Source organism: Mesoplodon mirus, assembly GCF_964341445.2.
Source record: "Mesoplodon mirus genome assembly, chromosome: 4".
NCBI classification, from domain to species: Eukaryota; Metazoa; Chordata; class Mammalia; order Artiodactyla; family Ziphiidae; genus Mesoplodon; species Mesoplodon mirus.
This window is the reverse complement of record NC_138979.1, coordinates 163,304,947-163,323,582: the sequence shown is the minus strand read 5'-3', so window position 1 is coordinate 163,323,582 and position 18,636 is coordinate 163,304,947. Positions and strand designations below refer to the sequence as shown.

At 39.6% G+C, this 18,636-nt stretch overlaps 1 protein-coding gene across 1 annotated transcript in view; it reads left to right on the top strand.

The window, feature by feature from the left end:
• SPTLC2 (serine palmitoyltransferase long chain base subunit 2) overlaps positions 1 to 18,222 on the top strand; it is a 110,848-nt gene extending 92,626 nt beyond the window's left edge. Inside the window, exons 10-12 of the mRNA XM_082618961.1 lie at positions 667 to 802; positions 3,465 to 3,594; positions 17,852 to 18,222. Of these exons, the coding sequence (XP_082475087.1) occupies positions 667 to 802; positions 3,465 to 3,594; positions 17,852 to 17,971 (386 nt within the window). The 3' untranslated portion in view covers positions 17,972 to 18,222. The remainder of the gene's footprint in view (positions 1 to 666; positions 803 to 3,464; positions 3,595 to 17,851) is intronic.
• Positions 18,223 to 18,636: the final 414 nt, after the last annotated feature.

Genomic DNA, 18,636 nt, shown 5'->3' with positions numbered 1-18,636 from the left:
AGAGAAATGCATGTCTTAATCCATTTGTGTTTTAGGGAAGATCAACAAAGTAGTATTAAAAATATGATTTTTACATTATTATATGTGTATGCTATTGCTGTCTGGTAGACGTTTTAGGGAAATGGTAACATAAACTCTTAAGAGGAAAATATGGGGTTCTGGATGGTTCTGTCTCTGGTCTTATGTGTAAAATTATTTGCAGCACAGTTTTTGGAATGAATATTGAAGTTGAGAGGCCTAGCTTCTAGTCAACTTTGCCACTCATTATTGTGTAACTGTAGGCCAGTCACAACCTTTGTGTCTCCTAATATATAAAATGAAAATAATAATTATCCAACCTACTGTAAAGGGGTGGTAGAGTGTTAAATGAGGTGGTATCAATGAAAATGTTTAAAGATGCTAATGTGCCTTGGAAATACTGGTCATTAAACTTCATTTTGTACATTACTATAAAATCTGCTATCAACACCTACTATGACAGAATACAAATGCAAGATATATTTGTTTCTACTTATATTCCATACAGTTTACTGTGCAAAAATATTTTATATGGGAAGGGAAGAAACAAAACGTAGAATTGATTGATAGAATAGAGATGGAGGAGATTGCTGTCTTTTTCCACTTCTTTCTTAGTATTATTTTGTTTCCCTCCCCATTATTTTCCAGGCAAAGAGTGTATACAGCAGTTAGCTGAAAATGTCAGATATTTCAGGAGACGTCTGAAAAATATGGGCTTCATCATCTATGGAAATGAAGATTCTCCAGTGGTGCCTCTGATGCTCTACATGCCAGCCAAAATTGGGTACCTTTTTGCAGATTACAGATTGCCCTCTTATTAGACTTAAAGTTTACCATGATGTGAGACCAGGCTTATATATTTTGTTAGGTAAAATTGTCTTGGCCTCATTATGTTAATCTTTGTTTGCTAGATCTGCCGTAGATTAAACAAGTGGATTCCAATTTGTAAAATATGTTAACTTGTTAGTCTTTCCTTAAACAAACATTTGAGTTTAATGCACTCTTCTGGGGGATTGAGATAGATCAGTGAACAAAACACAGAAAAATCCATGTCCTTGTGGAGTTTATGCTCTACTGGGGCAAGAGTCAGACGAACGTAATAAATAAGGAAATTATGTAATATGTCAGAAGGTGTTAAGGGCTATAGGAAAAAACAGAGCAGGATATGGGGTTTGAGAGTGCACTGTGGGTGGGCAGATTACAGTATTAGATGGGGTGGTCACCCTGGAGAGCCTCAGGGGTAAGGGAAGATGACATCTGAGCTTGAACTAGCTGAGCAGGTTAGCCACTTGGAGGAAGAAGCTTCTGTGCAAAGGCCACAATGCAGGAACATACTTAGCTGATGGAAGACTAGCAGGAGGTGAGTGGAGCTGAAGTGCAGTGCCCAAGGGGGAACAGTGAGCCATGAGGTCAGATGTGGACTTTACACCAGCCTCTCTGGCTTGTGCAAGGCGTGTATAATGGAAATCTTTGCCCTGGAATAGCTTTCAATGTATTTGAGAAGTACAGATGTATACCGAAACCAAAATATATATGAAAAGCAGATATGAAGTGGACAAATCTAATTATTTGCAAAATAATTATGTGCAAAATTGCACCAGAGATATAAAATAAAGGAGTCAGACTTCCCTGGTGGTGCAGTGGTTAAGAATCTGCCTGCCAATGCAGGACACGGGTTCGAGCCCTGGTCCAGGAATATCCCACATGCCACGGAGCAACTGAGCCCGTGCACCACAACTACTGAGCCTGCGCTCTAGAGCCCATGAGCCACAACTGCTGAGCCCGTGTGCCACAACTACTGAAGCCCACGTACTGAGCCCGCGCACCGCAACGAAGAGTAGCCCCCGCTTGCCGCAACTAGAGAAAGCCCGTGCGCAGCCACAAAGACCCAACACAGCCATAATAAATAAATAAATAAATAAATAAATAAATTTTAAAAATAAAGGAGTCATCTGCTTTTATAGGTTCAGTAAAAAAGGCACATCTTTTCAGATTTGTGAGTTTTGACTGGATTGTAAATATAAAATTGAGTAAGGATCATTTCTCAGGTTTAATGGAACTCATTAAAGGAGCAAATATTTTTATTCATCTTTGAATCCCCAGCGCCCACCACAGCCCCTGGCACTCAATAAATGTTGATTAAAGTGAATATAGGAGGGAAAATTAAATCAGGAACCTGGAAGTATGGTGATTCCAAAGTTAGTGAAGGGAGGATATTGGGAAAGGGTGCTCATTGAGGGAAAAAGAGGAGTTCAGTTTCCAGTAGGAAGTCATATGGGCAGTTGGCATTATTTCCTTCAGAGGAGATGGAGGAAATGAGGGCATCCTACACCAAAGCAGAGGTGTAGGATTTCCCTCATTCTTCTTTAAATGGAATTATCATCATAAATAAACTCAAAAAGTTACCTGTTCTGGAGGATTGACTTAGTCTAGAACCCTTTCTTTAGAGAGGACTGTGTCTAATTTATTCTATACAGGTGGAACTGACTATGTACATTATAATTAAGATTTAGAGAGAGTAAGGCAGAATTGGAATAAAGCACTAGACAGTTGGGGAGCATGTGCTAAAGATGCAGGACTTGGCCTGACACAAAGGAAATACATTGAAGAGGATGTACTGTTACTAGGAGTGGGGAAAGCTGGTGCTATTACTAAAGTGAGTGGAATTTTTTATTCTCAAACAAATGCTTTAAACAGCTAAGGGAAAAGTCAAAAAGGAATAAGGTAGGTCAACGAGAGAAAAGGACAAAGAATAACATAATTTAGTAAATAACAAAATTTACATGAAAGTTAGAATTGTGTTAATTAGGCAAGATACAGATGTAGAGTAAGGTCACATGCCACGAGTTTGGCTTGGGATAGGGGGTTAAACAAGAACTGTGTGGTCTGGGTGGTCATCTGAAGGCTGGGGATGAGCTGGCCTCACAAACACCAAAGGAAACCCTGAATTACAGAGGCAGCTCAACACTTAAGTCTATCCAAAAAATGCCTGGTCTGGAAGGCTAGTGCTTGGCCTTTCTGCCAGCAGAAAGATGTCCAGATCCTTTGCATCCTTAATCTTAAGAATTTTTTAAACTGCCAAGCCTAACATTTCAAGGACCAGGTTTTAAACTCAGGTTCATTTTGAAACCTCTGAACCACTGTTACATGTCAGTGACACCTTAAGGCTACAGTTGCAAATTACTTTAGGCAAGCCCTATTAAAAATTGGTCTGTGGCAACAATATTCTTTCACCTTTCTGAAGGAAACCATTTGGGAGAAAACCACGTTAGGACTGAATAAAAGAAGTCTTTGTAAACTGTCAATTTTAACTTTCATAGAAGTTAGAAGAAATTCCTAATAGAACTGTCTAGTGCCTGTATCACCCAAGAGTTTACATCATTCGGGCCTTTGTACTGTGTGCTTTATTATTCTTCCTGGTTTCTTTTCTTGTTTTCCCTCTGCAGCGCCTTTGGACGGGAGATGCTAAAGCGGAACATCGGTGTAGTTGTGGTAGGATTTCCTGCCACCCCAATCATTGAGTCCAGAGCCAGGTTTTGCCTGTCAGCAGCTCATACCAAAGAAATGCTTGATACTGTAAGTAGACATTTTCACTTTGATATAAATATACCTTATACTAAGAAGGCCTGTATATCAGATGAAATTAATCATCTGTTGGTCCTGATGTTCTTTGAGCACCTGAGGTATTTACTGGTGAAGTAGAGGAGGGAGTGCACAATGCTGCTTTAATACATTGCTATTTACAAAAAATTGCAAAAGTGTTAGCATCACCCACCAGACCCTGCATGATCAGGGCTCTAGGGAGTTTTCTGGCTTCATCTTGTTCCACTCTCTCTCATTATGATCTCTACAGCTCTACATTCTCTTTCTACTCTAGCTGTTTCTCCTCTGAGCTTTCTTGTGTGATGTTCTGTCTGTGGCACTTTCTCTCTTGACCTTTCTCTCCCCTTTGCCTGGCTGACTGCTACTCATTCTTCACATCTCCACTTAAAAGAAACTTGCTCAAGGGTTTTCCCAAACCCTCTTGGCTAGATATTTCTGGAAATCCTAGGACTCTCCCCTAGGAAATTCTTTACACCTGTAATTATTTAATGGCAGTCTTTACCATTAGATAAATCTTTAGGGGGGACTAAGTCTATTTTTCTCATTCTGTATCCCCAGGACCTACCACAGTGCCAGGCACATAGTAGGAGCTCATAATTATTACTGAATGTAATCATTTATGGTCTCTTAATATGTTCTCATCTCTTGATATTCTCTTAATACGCTCTTATTTCACACCTGAGACTTCAGACTTTTTTTTAGCATTTTTTATTTAATTTTTCTTTTTTAGAATTTCTAGTGTATTTTTCCCTTTTGAATTTTTTCTTATCCTTCTCTTGGTTTATTTTGCTATTATTTTCTAACTTTTTGATTTGGATATGGATTTTCCAATGAACACCACGTCAGTGGAATCCCACATATTTTAGAAAAACACACCTTCATATCAATATCAATATTTCTAATGTTTTTCTTATTTCTCTCTGAATTAGGATTGGCTTTTTAATTTTTAAAAAATATTTATTTTATTTTTGGCCACGTCGGGTCTTAGTTGCGGCACGCGGGATCTTCGTTACGGCATGCGGGATCCTCCGCTGCAGTGCACAGGCTTCTCTCTAGTTGTGGCATCTGAGCTTAGTTGCTCTGCATCATGTGGGATCTTAGTACCTGGACCAGGGATCGAAGCTGCGTCCATTATACTTTTAAATTCTAGTCCCTCTAATATGTATATTGGATAACATGATGACTAGATTGTACTTCCCTAATCACAAATGTTGTTGAACCTTTTTTTTTAATGTGCTCAGTTGCCATCTGTGTATCTTCTGTGATAAAGTATCTGTACAAGTTTATGTCCAAGTTTCATTGTTTATCTTTTATTTTCATATTATCAAGTTTTTAGAGGTCTTTTAGGCTATTATTCATATTCAGCATCATTTTTTGAAAAAAGGCTATCATTCCTCCATGTGTTTTCCTTAACAACTTTGTCAAAAATCAGTTGAATATATTGTGTAAATTCATTTCTGAAAAGTCTGTTCTCTTTCATTGATTTAGGTATCTACTCACCAGTATCTTGATTTTTTTTTAATTTTTATTTTATATTGGAGTATAGTTGATTTACAATGTTGTGTTAGTTTCAAGTGTACAACAGTGATTCCGTTTATACATATACATATATCTATTCTTTTTCAGATTCTTTTCCCATATAGGTTATTACAGAGGAGTGAGTAGAGTTCCCTGAGCTATACAGTAGGTCCCTGTTATCTATTTTATATATAGTCGTGTGTATATGTTCATCCCAAACTCCTAATTTATCCCGCACCCCCACCTTTCCCCTTTGGTAATCATAAGTTCGTTCTCTAAGTCTGTGAGTCTATTCCTGTTTTGTAAATAAGTTCATTTGTATCATTTCTTTAGCTTCCACATATAAATGTTATCATATGATATTTCTCTTTCTCTGTCTGACTTCACTTAGTATGATAATCACTAGGTCCATCCATGTTGCTGCAGATGGCAGCATTTTTATGGCTGAGTGATGTTCCATTGTATATATTATTACCACATCTTCTTTATCCATTCCTCTGTTGATGGACATTTAGGTTGTTTCCATGTCTTGGCTATTGTAAATAGTGCTGCTAGGAACATAGGGGTGCATGCATCTTCTTTAATTTTAGTTTTGTCTGGATATATACCCAGGAGTGGGACTGCTGGATCATATGGTAGTTCTAGTTTTAGTTTTCTGAGGAGCCTCCATACCGTTTTCCACAGTGGCTGCACCAACTTACATTCCCACCAAGAGTGTAGGAGGGTTCTTTTCTCCACACCCTCTCTAGCATTTATTGTTTGTAGACTTTGTAGACTTTTTTTTTTTTGAAGTGTGTGCAGTGGTGAAGAGTACCATGATGTCTAGTCAAGTCTGGCCCGCTGTCTTTTTTTTTTTTTTAATTTATTTTTGGCTGCATTGGGTCTTCATTGATGCACCTGGGCTTTCTCTAGTTGCGGTGAGCAGGGGCTACTCTTTGTTGCAGTGCCTGGGCTTCTCGTTGCGGTGGCTTCTCTCATTGTGGAGCACAGGCTCTAGGTGCGTGGGCTTCAGTAGTTGTGGCATGCAGGCTCAGTAGTTGTGGCTCGCAGGCTCTAGAGCACAGGCTCAGTAGTTGTGGTGCATGGGCTTAGTTGCTCTGTGGCATGTGGGATCTTCCCAGACCAGGGCTCGAACCTGTGTCCTTTGCATTGGCAGGTGGATTCTTAACCACTGCGCCACCAAGGAAGCCCCGTTAGTAGACTTTTTGATGATGGCCATTCTGACCGGTGTGAGGTGATACCTCACTGTAGTTTTGATTTGCTTTTCTCTAATAATTAGTGATGTTAAGCATCTTTTCATATGCTTTTTGGCCCTCTCTCTGTCTTCTTTGGGGAATTGTCTGTGTAGATCTTTGCCTATTTTTTGATTGGGTTGTTTTTGTGATATTGAGCTGCACGAGCCATTCGTATATTTTGGAAATTAATCCCTTGTCAGTCGCATCACTTGCAAATATTTTCTCCCATTCTCTGGGCTCTTTGTTTATTTATTTATTTATTTGGCTGCGTTGGGTCTTTGTTGCTGCACATGGCCTTTCTCTACTTAGCGGCGAGCGGGGTCTACTCTTCATGGCGGTGCATGGGCTTCTCATTGCGGTGGCTTCTCTTGTTGCAGTGCATGGGCTCTAGGCATGCGGGCTTCAGTAGTTGTAGCGCGTGGGCTCAGTAGTTGCAGTACATGGGCTCTAGGTCACATGGGCCTCAGTAGTTGTGGCACATGGGCTTGGTAGTTGTGGCTCACAGGTTCTAGAGCGCAGGCTCAGTAGTTGTGGCGCATGGGCTTAGTTGCTCCGCCACATATGGGATCTTCCCAGACCAGAGATCAAACCCGTGTCCCCTGCATTCGCAAGTGGATTCTTAACCACTGTGCCACCAGGGAAGTCCTGTCTCTGTTTGATCATGGTTTCCTTTGCTGTGCAGAAGCTTTTAAGTTTAATTAGATCCCATTTGTTTATTTTTGTTTTTATTTTCATTACTCTAGGAGGTGGATCCAAAAAAATATTGCTGCAATTTATGTCAAAGAGTGTTCTGCCTATGTTTTCCTCTAAGAATTTTATAGTATCTGGCCTTACATTTAGGTCTTTAATCCATTTTGAGGGTTTTTTTGTATATGGTGTTAGAGAATGTTCTGATTTCATTCTTTTACATGTAACTGTCCAGTTTTCCCAGCACCACTTATTGAAGAGATTGTCTTTTCTCCACTGTATATCCTTGCCTCCTTTGTCACAGATTAATTGACCATAGGTTCGTGGGTTTATTTCTGGGCTTTCTATCCTGTTCTGTTGATCTATAAGCCTGTCTTTGTGCCCATACCATGCTGTTTTGATTACTGTAGCTTTTATCATGTAGTCTGAAGTCAGTATAGCCTGATTCCTCCAGGTCCATTTTTCTTTCTCAGGATTGCTTTGCCTATTCATAGTCTTTTATGTCTCCATACAAATTTTAAGATTTTTTGTTCTAGATCTGCAAAAAATGCCCTTGGTGATTTGATAGGGATTGCATTGAATCTGTAGATTGCCTTGGGTAGTATAGTCATTTTGACAATATTGATTCTTCCAATCCAAGAACATGGTTTATCTTTCCATCTGTCTGTGTCATCTTTGATTTCTTTCATCAGCGTCACATAGTTTTCAGAGTACAGGTCTTCTGCCTCCGTAGGTAGGTTTATTCCTAGGTATTTTATTCTTTTTGATGTGACAGCAAATGGGATTGTTTCCTTAATTTCTCTTTCTGATCTTTTGGTGTTAGTGTATAGGAATGCAAGCGATTTCTGTGTATTAATTTTGTAACCTGCAACTTACCAAATACATTGATGAGCTCTAGTAGTTTTCTGGTAACATCTTTAGGATTTTCTATGTATAGTATCATGTCATCTGCAAACAGTGACAGTTTTACTTCTTTTCCAATTTGTATTCCTTTTATTTCGTTTTCTTCTCTGGTTTCTGTGTCTAGGACTTCCAAAACTATGTTGAATAAAAGTGGCAAGAGTGGACATCATTGTCTTTTTACTGATCTTAGAGGAAATGCTTTCAACTTTTCACCATTGAGTATGGTGTTAGCTGTGGGTTTGTCATATATGGGCTTTACTATGTTGAGGTAGGTTCCCTCTTCCTTTGGCTGCACTGTGTGGCTCATGGGATCTCAGTTCCCCAACCAGGGATCAAGCCCAGGCCACTGCAGTGACAGCACTGAATCCTAACCACTAGGCCACCAGGCAACTCCCAGAAGTAGGTTCTCTCTATGCTCACTTTCTGGAGAGTTTTTATCATAAATGGGTGTTGAATTTTGTCAAAATTCTGCATCTATTGAGATGATCATATAGTTTTTATTCTTCAATTTGTTAATGTGGTGTATCACACTGATTGATTTGCGGACATTGAAAAATTGTTGTATCCCTGGGATAAATCTCACTTGGTCATGGTATATGATCCTTTTAATGTATCACTGATTCAGTTTGCTAGTATTTTGTTGAGGATTTTTGCGACCATGTTCATCAGTGTTACTGGCCTGTAATGTTCTTCCATTGTGGTATTGTTGTGTAGTTTTGGAATCAGGGTGATAGTGGCCTTATAGAATGGGTTAGGGAGTGTTCCTTACTTTGCAGTTTTGGGGAATAGTTGCAGAAGGATAGGTGTTAACTCTTCTCTAAATGTTTGATAGAATTCACCTGCAAAGCCATCTGGTCTTGAACTTCTGTTTGTTGGGAGTTTTTATACACACACAGACACAGACACACACACACACACAAAGTATTTTTATTTATTTTTATTTATTTTTTGGCCACGCTGCATGGCATGTGAGATCCTAGTTCCCTGACCAGGGATCGAACCCACACCCCCTGCATTGGAAGTGCGGAATCTCAACACTGGACCACCAGAGAAGTCCCTGTTGGGAGTTTTTTAACCACAGTTTCAATTTCAGTACTTGTGATTGGTCGGTTCATATTTTCTGTTTCTTCCTGAATCCGTCTCGGGAGATTGTACCTTTCTAGGAATTTGTCCATTTATTTTAGGTTGTCATTTTATTGGCATATAGTTGCTTGTAGTAGTCTCTTATGGTCCTTTGTATTTCTGTGGTGTGAGTTGTAACTTCTCCCTTCTCATTTCTAATTTTATTGATTTGAGCCCTCTCCCTTTCTTCTTGATGAGTCTGTCTAAAGGTTTATCAATTTTGTTTATCTTTTCAAAGAACCAGCTTTTAGTTTCATTGATCTTTTCTATTTTTTTTGTCTGTATTTCATTTATTTCTGCTCTGATCTTTATGATTTCTTCTACTAACTTAGGGTTTTGTTTGTTCTTTCTCTAGTTGCTTTAGGTGTTAGGTTAGGTTGTTTCTTTGGGATTTTTCTTATTTTCTGAGGTAAGCTTGTATTGCTATAAAGTTCCCTCTTAGAACTGCTTTTGCTGTGTCCCATAGGTTTTGGATCATCATGTTTTCATTTGTCTCTAAGTATTTTTTGATTTCCTCTTTGATTTCTTCAGTGATCCATTGCTTGTTTAGTAGCATATAGTTTAGCCTCCAATTTTTTTGTGTTTTTTACAGTTTTTTTTCTTGTAATTGACTTCTAATCTCATAGCATTGTGGTCGGAAAAGATACTTTGATTTCAGTTTTCTTAAATTTACTGAGGCTTGCTTTGTGGTCCAGCATGTGATCTATCCTGGAGAAGTGTTCCATGTGCACCTGAAAAGAATGTGTATTCTGCTGCTTTCAGGTGGAATGCTCTATAAATATCAATTAAGGCCATCAAATCCAGTGCATTTAAGGCCTGTGTTTCCTTATTGATTTTTTGTCTGGATGATCTGTTCATTGATGTAAGTGGGGTGTTAAAGTTCCCTCACTATTATCTTGTTATTGTTGACTTCCCCTTTTATGGCTGTTAACATTTGCCTTATATACTGGGGTGCACCTATGTTGGGTGCATATATATTTCTAATTGTTATATCTTCTTTGATTGATCCCTTGATTATTATGTAGTGTCCTTCTTTGTCTCTTGTAACAGTCTTTATTTTAAAGTCTATTTTGTCTGATATGAGTATTGCTACTCCAACTTTCTTTTGAATTCCATTTGTATGGAATATCTTTTTCCATCCCCTCACTTTCACTCTGTATACATCCCTAGATCTGAAGTGGGTCTCTTGTAGACAACATGTATACAAGTATTGTTTTTGTATCCATTCATCCAGTCTGTGTCTTTTGGTTGGAACATTTAATCCATTTACATTTAAGGTAATTATCTATATGTATGTTTTTATTACCATTATGTTAATTGCTTTGGATTTGTTTTCATAGGTCTTTTTTCTTCCCTTCCTCTTCTGTTCTCTTGTTATTTGATGACTATCTTTAGTGTTGTGTTTGGATTCCTTTCTTTTTTGTTTGTGTGTACCTATTGTAGATTTTTGATTTGCAGTTACCATGAGGTTTTGATATAGCAGTCTGTCTATATGCAAGATTGTTTTAAGTTGCTGGTCTCAATTTCAAATGCATTTCCAATATCCTGCATTTGTACTCTCCTCACGATTGTTGGTTTTGATATCGTATTTGTGTGTGGATGATTTCCTACCTTTACTGTATGTTTGCCTTTACCAGTGAGCTTTCCCATTTGTAATTTTCTTGTTTCTAATTGTGGCCTTTTCTTTTCAACCTAGAGAAGTTCCGTACGCAATTGTTGTAAACCTGGTTTGGTGGTGCTGAATTCTGTCAGCTTTTGCTTGTCTGTAAAGCTTTTGATTTCTCCATCAAATCTGAATGAGAGCCTAGCTGTGTAGAGTATTCTTGGTTGTAGGTTTTTCCCTTTCATTACTTTAAATACATTGTGCCACTTCCTTCTACCCTGCAGAGTTTCTGGTGAAAAAATCAGCTTATAACCTTATGGAGATTCCCTTGTATGTTATTTGTTGCTTTTCCCTTGTTGCTTTTAATATTTTCTCTTTGCCTTTAATTTTTGTCAGTTTGATTAATATGTGTCTCAGCATGTTCCTCCTTGGTTTTATGCTGTATGGGACTCTGCACTTCCTGGAGTTGGGTGACTGTTTTTTCCCCGTGTTAGGGAAGTTTTTAGCTATTATCTCTTCACGTATTTTCTTAGGCCCTATCTCTCTCTCTTCTCTGTCTGGGATCCCTGTAATGCGAATGTTGGTGTGTTTAATGTTGTTCCAGAGGTCTCTGAAACTGTCCTTATTTCTTTTCATTCTTTTTTCTTTATTCTGTTCTGCTGCAGTGATTTCCACCATTCTGTCTTCCAGCTCACTTATCCATTCTTCTGCCTCATTTATTCTGTTATAGATTCCTCCTAGTGTATTTTTCATTTCAGTTATTGTTTTGTTCAACTATGTTTGTTTGTTCTTTATATCTTCTAGCTCTTTGTAATACATTGCTTGTACCTTCTCAGTCTGTGCCTCCATTCTTTTTCAGGTAGATTGCCTATCTCCACTTGACTTAGTTGTTCTTCTGGGGTTTTTATCTTGTTCCTTCTGTGGAACATATTCCTCTGCCATCTCATTTTGTCTAACTTTCTGTGTTTGCAGTCTCCATTCCACAGGCTGCAGGGTTGTAGTTCCTCTTCCTTCTGGTGTCGGCTCCCTGGTGGGTGAGGCTGGTCTAGAGGCTTGTGCAGGCCTCCTGGTGGGAGGGACTGGTGCCTGCCCACTGATGGGTAGAGCTGGGTCTTGTCCCTCTGGTGGACAGGGCCATGTCAAGGGGTGTGTTTAGAGGCGGCTGTGGGCTCAGGAAGACTTTAGGCAGCCTGTCTGCTGATGGTTGGGGCTGTGTTCTCGCTGTATTGGTTGTTTGGTCTGAGGCATCCCAGCACTGGAGCCTACAGGCTGTTGGGTAGGGCCAGGTCTAGGTGTCAAAATGGCAGACTCCCAGAGAGCTCATGCCAATGAGTACTCCCCAGTACTTCCACCACCAGTGTCCTTCTCCCCACAGTGCGCCACATCCGCCCCCCCACCTCCCCAAGCAACTCTCTGAGACCAGCATGTAGGTCTGGCCCTGGCTCCTATGTAGTCACTGCTTTTTCCCCTGGGTCCTGGTTCTCATGAGACCTTGTGTGTGCCTTCCAAGAGTGGAGTTTCTGTTTCCCTCAGTCCTGTGGAGTTCCTGCAATCAAGCCCCACTGGCCTTCAAAGCCAAATGCTCTGGGGGCTCCTCCTTCCGATGCCAGACCCTCAGGCCAGGATGCCTGATGTGGGGCTCAGAACTCTCATTCCTGTGGGAGAACCTCTACCATGTAATTATTTTCCAGTTTGTGGGTCACCCACCCGGTGGGTATGGGATTTGATTATATAGTGAATGTGCCCATCCTGCCATCTCACTGTGGCCTTTTCTTTGTCTTTGGATGTAGAATATCTTTTTTAGCAGGTTCCAGTGTTTTTTGTCAATGATTGTTCAGCAGTCACTTGTGATTTTGGTGTTTTTGTGAGAGGGGGTGAACTCAAGTCCTTCTATTCCACCATCTTGTCTCCAACATCTTCAAGATTTCAGACTTTACATTACATAAGTATTACTTTCTGAGAGTTTATAGAGCTCTAGAACATATTTGCATAAAATTAGTTGATAGAAATATCAGAATATTAATTCATTGGAGAGCTGCTAATCTTAAAGAATATTATGAATGCATGTTTTTAAAAGTTTAATTGACATTTTAATTTTCTTAACTGCTAAAGATTTTGATTTTTCTTCCCTATTTCTTCATAGCAAAACTTCTACCAGTATGAGTACATTCTTAATCTTCTGACAGTGAAATTGAATTCAGTTTATTGATACTGTATCTTTGTTTTCTTCTTTTTTATTTTGGTTATACCTTTCGGATTTTTTCCAATAGATTTTCCCTTTACTCAAAAATCTTACTGGTGAATTTCTTCATTGATTATTTTTTAACCCAGCAATATCAACTTTTCTTCCACTCTACTTTATTTGGGTGTTTAGGAGTTTCAGCACACCTTTTAAAAAATATCTGTGTCATTAAATGCAATGGCTATAGGAATTCACTGTGTTTTCTAACAGTTTTTACTCCTGATAACTGTACACATTCAAGAAATCATTTAGGGACTTCCCTGGTGGTCCAGCAGTGAAGACTCCACACTCCCAATGCAGGGGGCCCGGGTTCAATCCCTGGTCAGGGAACTAGATCCAGCATGCCACAACTAAGAGCCCACATGCTGCAATGAAGATCCTGCATGCCACAACTAAAGACCTGGCCCAGCCAAATAAATAAATAATTTTTTTAAAAAAGAGAGAAATAATTTAGATGTAACCAGTATATCTTGTTAGATTTTTGTTGCCAACAAACGTGTTTACCAGTTTAGAGTGCTAATATTTTTCTCATAAGATCCACTTGCAGGATTATTTGACTTTGCCTTCCAATTAGGTTTTTTTTAAGCATAAAGTACATTTTTTGAAACCACAGATTTGTTGAAGTCATTTTTTCTTATGATTTTTTTATGGAAGTAAACATGAACATTATGAGATAAAAATGAACTTTCATTTATTAATGGGCCCCATGACATGATTCTGTATATAGAAAGTGCTATACAATTCACACACAAAAAACTAATCTGCTAGAGCTAATAAATATATTCAGCAAAATTGCAGAGTAAAAGACACAAAAATTAGTGTATTTCTATACACCGGCAATGAACCCATGAAAAGGTAATTAATATTTCATTTACGAGAGCATTCAAAAGAATATACTACCTAGGAATAAATTTAACCAGGGGAAGTGAAAGACTTGCATATTGCTATGAAACATTGCTGAAAGAAATGAAAGAAGATTTAAATAAATGGAAAGATACCCTATGTTCATGGGCTGGAAGATTTAATATTGTTAATATGGAGTACAGCAAGATCTGTAGATCCATTGCAATCCCTATTAAAATTACAATGGCTTTTTTTTTTTTGCAGAAGTAGAAAAGCTGATCATCAAATTCATATGGAATTATAGGGGGCCCCAGATAGCCAAAACAATGTTGAAAAAGAAAATAGAAGTTGGGGGACTCAAATTTCCTGATTTTAAAACTTACTTCAAAGCTGCAGTAATTGGGGGACTTCCCTGGTGGCGCAGCGGTTGAGAGTCCGCCTGCCGATGCAGGGGACACGGGTTCGTGCCCCGGTCTGGGAAGATCCCACATGCCACGGAGCAGCTAGGCCCGTGAGCCATGGCTGCTGAGCCTGCGCGTCCGGAGCCTGTGCTCCGCAACGGAAGAGGCCACAACAGTGAAAGGCCCGCGTACCGCAAAAAAAAAAAAAAAAAAAAAAAAGCTACAGTAATTGAAACAGCAGAGTACTAGCATAAAGATAGACTTATAGACCAATGGAATAGAATTAAGAGTCAAGAAATAAACCCAAACATCTATGGCTAATTGATTTTCAACAAGGGGCTAAGACTAGTTAATGGGGAAAGTATAGTCTCTTCAACCAGTGGTTCTGGACAGCTGGATAACCACATGCAAACGAATGAATTTGTACCCTTACAACATGGATGAGCCTTGAAAACATTATGCTAAGTGAAAGAAGACACAGAAGACCACATTTATATGAAATGTCTGAAATAAACAAATTCATTGGGTCAGAAAATAGATTGCTGGTTGCTGGGAAAGGAGGAATGAGGATATGAGTATGGGGTTTATTTTTTGAGGTGATAATGCTTTAAAATTAGATAGTGATGAAAGTTGTACAGCTCTGTGAATATACTCAGAAGCAGTGAATTGTAAACTTTTAAAAAGGTGAATTTTTTGGCATGTGAATTGTATCTCAATAAAGCTATTATTTTTTTAAAAGAAGAAGAGCAAGCTTATTAGCTCAGGGATGCACAACTCTCCTAGAATATTCTCTTATTCAAGGGCCATACTCAACCCTAAATTAACATGTTTTTTCCCTAAGAACCCATCTTACCCTGTGATCTGGAGGTTCAGTGTAAGTGTAGACTATTTGTCAACAGTTGGTACTTGTAATGCTTCATTATTCCTAATCTAACCAGGTAACCCCACATCATGACCAGCAGTTTCTAGTTACAATTTTATCTCTTTTTTTTCCTTTTTAATATTTATTTGGCTGCACCGAGTCTTTAGTTGCGGCACACAGCATCTTTGTTGCGGCATACGGGATGTTTAGCTGCAGCATGTGGGCTCTTTTAGGTGTGGCATGTGGGATCTAGTTCCCCCGTCCAGGGATTGAACTCGGGCGCCCTGCATTGGAAGCACAGAGTCTTAACCACTGGACTACCAGGGAAGTCGCATAATTTTACCTTTTATATAAATAAAACCCATTCATCTGAGATATTTGGTATGGTATCAGTCATAATCTTGTTACCTAGATCCCTTTGGGCTACTGTGGCTTTTTTTCTGTCTCTATTCATTTTCTTTTTTAATTGATGAAAAATATCATGTTCTTCTGAATATCCTTTACTTTGTGATCTTAGTAAGTCATGTATTGTTTTAAATTAATAAATCCTGTATCAGAGGTCAGGGGAATAAACAGTTAATGGGTTTGCTCAGCTGAAATTCAATCTTAAATTGTTTCCATACGGAACTGTTAATTAAACCTCTTCTCAAAGGTACCACTGTTCTGATAGCATATTGAAGTCCAGCTCTTACTTGCTTTTTATAGTTTTCACATTTGGAGTGAAGAGTATTTTTTTCTTATGCTAGAATAAATAAGGAATACTATTTATTGGTGTTTCTTTTTCCTCTCTACAAACACTGATTTTTTAAAAGTTAAATTTAAGAACAGGTATATGTGTCTATTTACTGATAATCAACTGATTCCCTTTTCTGAACTAGAAGATGTACATTTACATATGGAATTACAACCATGAGAGTACACAGAAGATTTATATGATGTGATGGAAATTTGGAGAGTCACACTTAGGCAATAGGGCTTCTACTGCCCACATTACCCTTTCTTAGTCTAATGAGATGGTGTCCTAGATAGAGCCATTGTCTCCAGAGCTGAGGCCTATTAGACCCACTAGGCAACATCCACATGTGCTTGGGGAGTGAATAACAGGGCTGGAGAGCTGCCATGATCTGAAAATGCATTCTGTGACCTGAGCCAGGTGCTTTTATTAGAAAGCCTTAGGATCTAGGATTCCAAAATTTTTGCTATCTTCCATGGATTTCTCTGAGAGGTATCTGGGGCTTGGAATTTCCTTGTCCTTCCATTAAATATTTTCTAAGAAATTCTGAAGACATATCCCTTTCTTATATTGTCATTCTCTATTCTGACTCTCTGTGTGCTGCTTTTTGGAAAGTTAACTGTGTGAACTATGATTTGTGTACTTTGCTGTGTGTATGTATACTTCAACCAGGAGTTGGGTTTTGTTTGTTTGTTTTTAAGTACATATAAGAAACCATACACAGGGCTTCCCTGGTGGCGCAGTGGTTGAGAATCCGCCTGCCGATGCAGGGGGCGAGCGTTCGTGCCCCGGTCCGGGAGGATCCCACGTGCCGCGGAGCAGCTGGGCCCATGAGCCATGGCCCCTGAGCCTGCGCGTCCAGAGCCTGTGCTCCACAGCGGGAGAGGCCACAGCGGGAGAGGCCGCAGCGGTGAAAGGCCCACGTACCACAAAAAAAAAAAAACCCAAAAAACAAACAAACAAAAAACAAATAAACCATACACAGATTACCAGGTAGGGCTAGTATTGCAGTCAGGAAGAGACTTTTCATCACTTGCCTTAGTGTTTTAATTTTTATAAGAAACATATTTGAAAAATAAAAGAGCAAGTTTTATAGAAAAGAAAGTTATACTGCGATAGAGTTTTGATGGAAAGACAAGCTAATCTCTCAATGGTAGGATCTGGGGGTTTAAAATCAAACCTGAGTTTAAATGCTGGCTCTGTTTCTTTCCTTGCTGGCTTCCACTTTTTCTTACTAAGTCTGCACAGCAGCCCACTTTGGGGACTCTCTTCATCTTGGATCTAGGAAGCATCCCAATGCAGACTTATCACTTTTTTGGTAGTGTGATAACAGAAAGAGCAAGTACTGGAGGGTAAAAGGAGAAATGACAAATTATAGCCAGCCTGGCAAATTCAGGATACATATTCCTTCTTCTTCCAAGCATGTCATATATTTTTTAAAAATATTGAAATGCTCTCTTTTTAAAAAATATTTATTTATTTATTATTTATTTATTTATGGTTGCGTTGGGTCTTCGTTGCTGCGCGTGGGCTTTCTCTAGTTGCGGCAGGCGGGGGCTACTCTTTGTTGCGGTGCGTGGGCTTCTCATTGTGGTGGCTTCCCTTGTTGTGGAGCACCAGCTCTAGGCATGCGGGCTTCAGTAGTTGTGTCGCACGAGCTCAGTACTTGTGGCTCTTGGGCTCTAGAGCACAGGCTCAGTAGTTGTGGCACACGGGCTTAGTTGCTCTGCGGCATGTGGGATCTTCCCAGACCAGGGCTTGAACCTGTGTCCCCTGCATTGGCAGGCGGATTCTTAACCACTGCGTCACCAGGGAAGTCCAAGCATGTCCTATTTTGATGAATTATACCCTTTATTCTGCATCCCTGCTCTTCACAACCTGTTCTCCGTGTTCCTCCTGATGTCCTTGCCCAAAAAGCAGCTCTTTCCATTGCTAGACTCTAGTCTGCTCAGAGTAAATGCATTGGACATGGTCCCACCACAGGATAATCTCGCCATGACTGTTTTTAGAAAAATAAAGCACCAAGTGTGTCTTCCTCCTCCTGGCTCTGACTAACCTCTGCTCTGTCTTGTATATTTTAGGCTTTAAAGGAGATAGATGAAGTCGGGGACCTATTGCACCTGAAGTATTCCCGTCATCGGTCAGTACCTCTATTGGACAGGCCCTTTGACGAGACTACATATGAAGAAACAGAAGACTGAGCCTTTTGGTGCTCCCCTAAAGGAACTCTCCCTCACCCAGGGGAGTGTGTGGCCTTTCCAGTCCAGTTGCAGGAACCACACTTCTTGTGCAAGAGATTTCCTCAACTACTGACAGTGGCCACCTCCACTCTAAATGATATTTTGTAAATAGTGAAAAACTGCTTCACATCCTTCCTTTGCTACATCACCTTTAAAAAAAGAGGTGACTCACTTTGCTTTTTTGTCCATTAAAAAAATGTTTTATTTTATAACTATTCTACTTGTGAAATCACACTGACCCTACCCTGTCTCTGGCTAACCATGCAGGCCATTTTCCTCTCCCAGCCGCCTCACAGACGTGGGCCCATCCAGAGCTCCTGCTGGCCCTGGCACTACAGCCTCGAGACTCACCTGGCCCTCCTTCCTGGGGAGCAAGTGCCTTCCACTTACTTCCAGTCCAGGTCTCAGAGGTTGCCAGCCTTGGAATCCTTGTTTAACCAGTCACATAATCAACCAAAGCATTTTAATGTGTCTTAAGTTTAGCCATTTAAGAAACGTAGTAAACACTAACATTGCTGAAACTCCCTGTCATTGTATATCCCTCCCTGGCCAGGAGCCTCCAAGGCTTGGTCTTATTGCATTTTGTTCTGGTCACCAGATGATATCTTCTTTCATCATCAAATGTT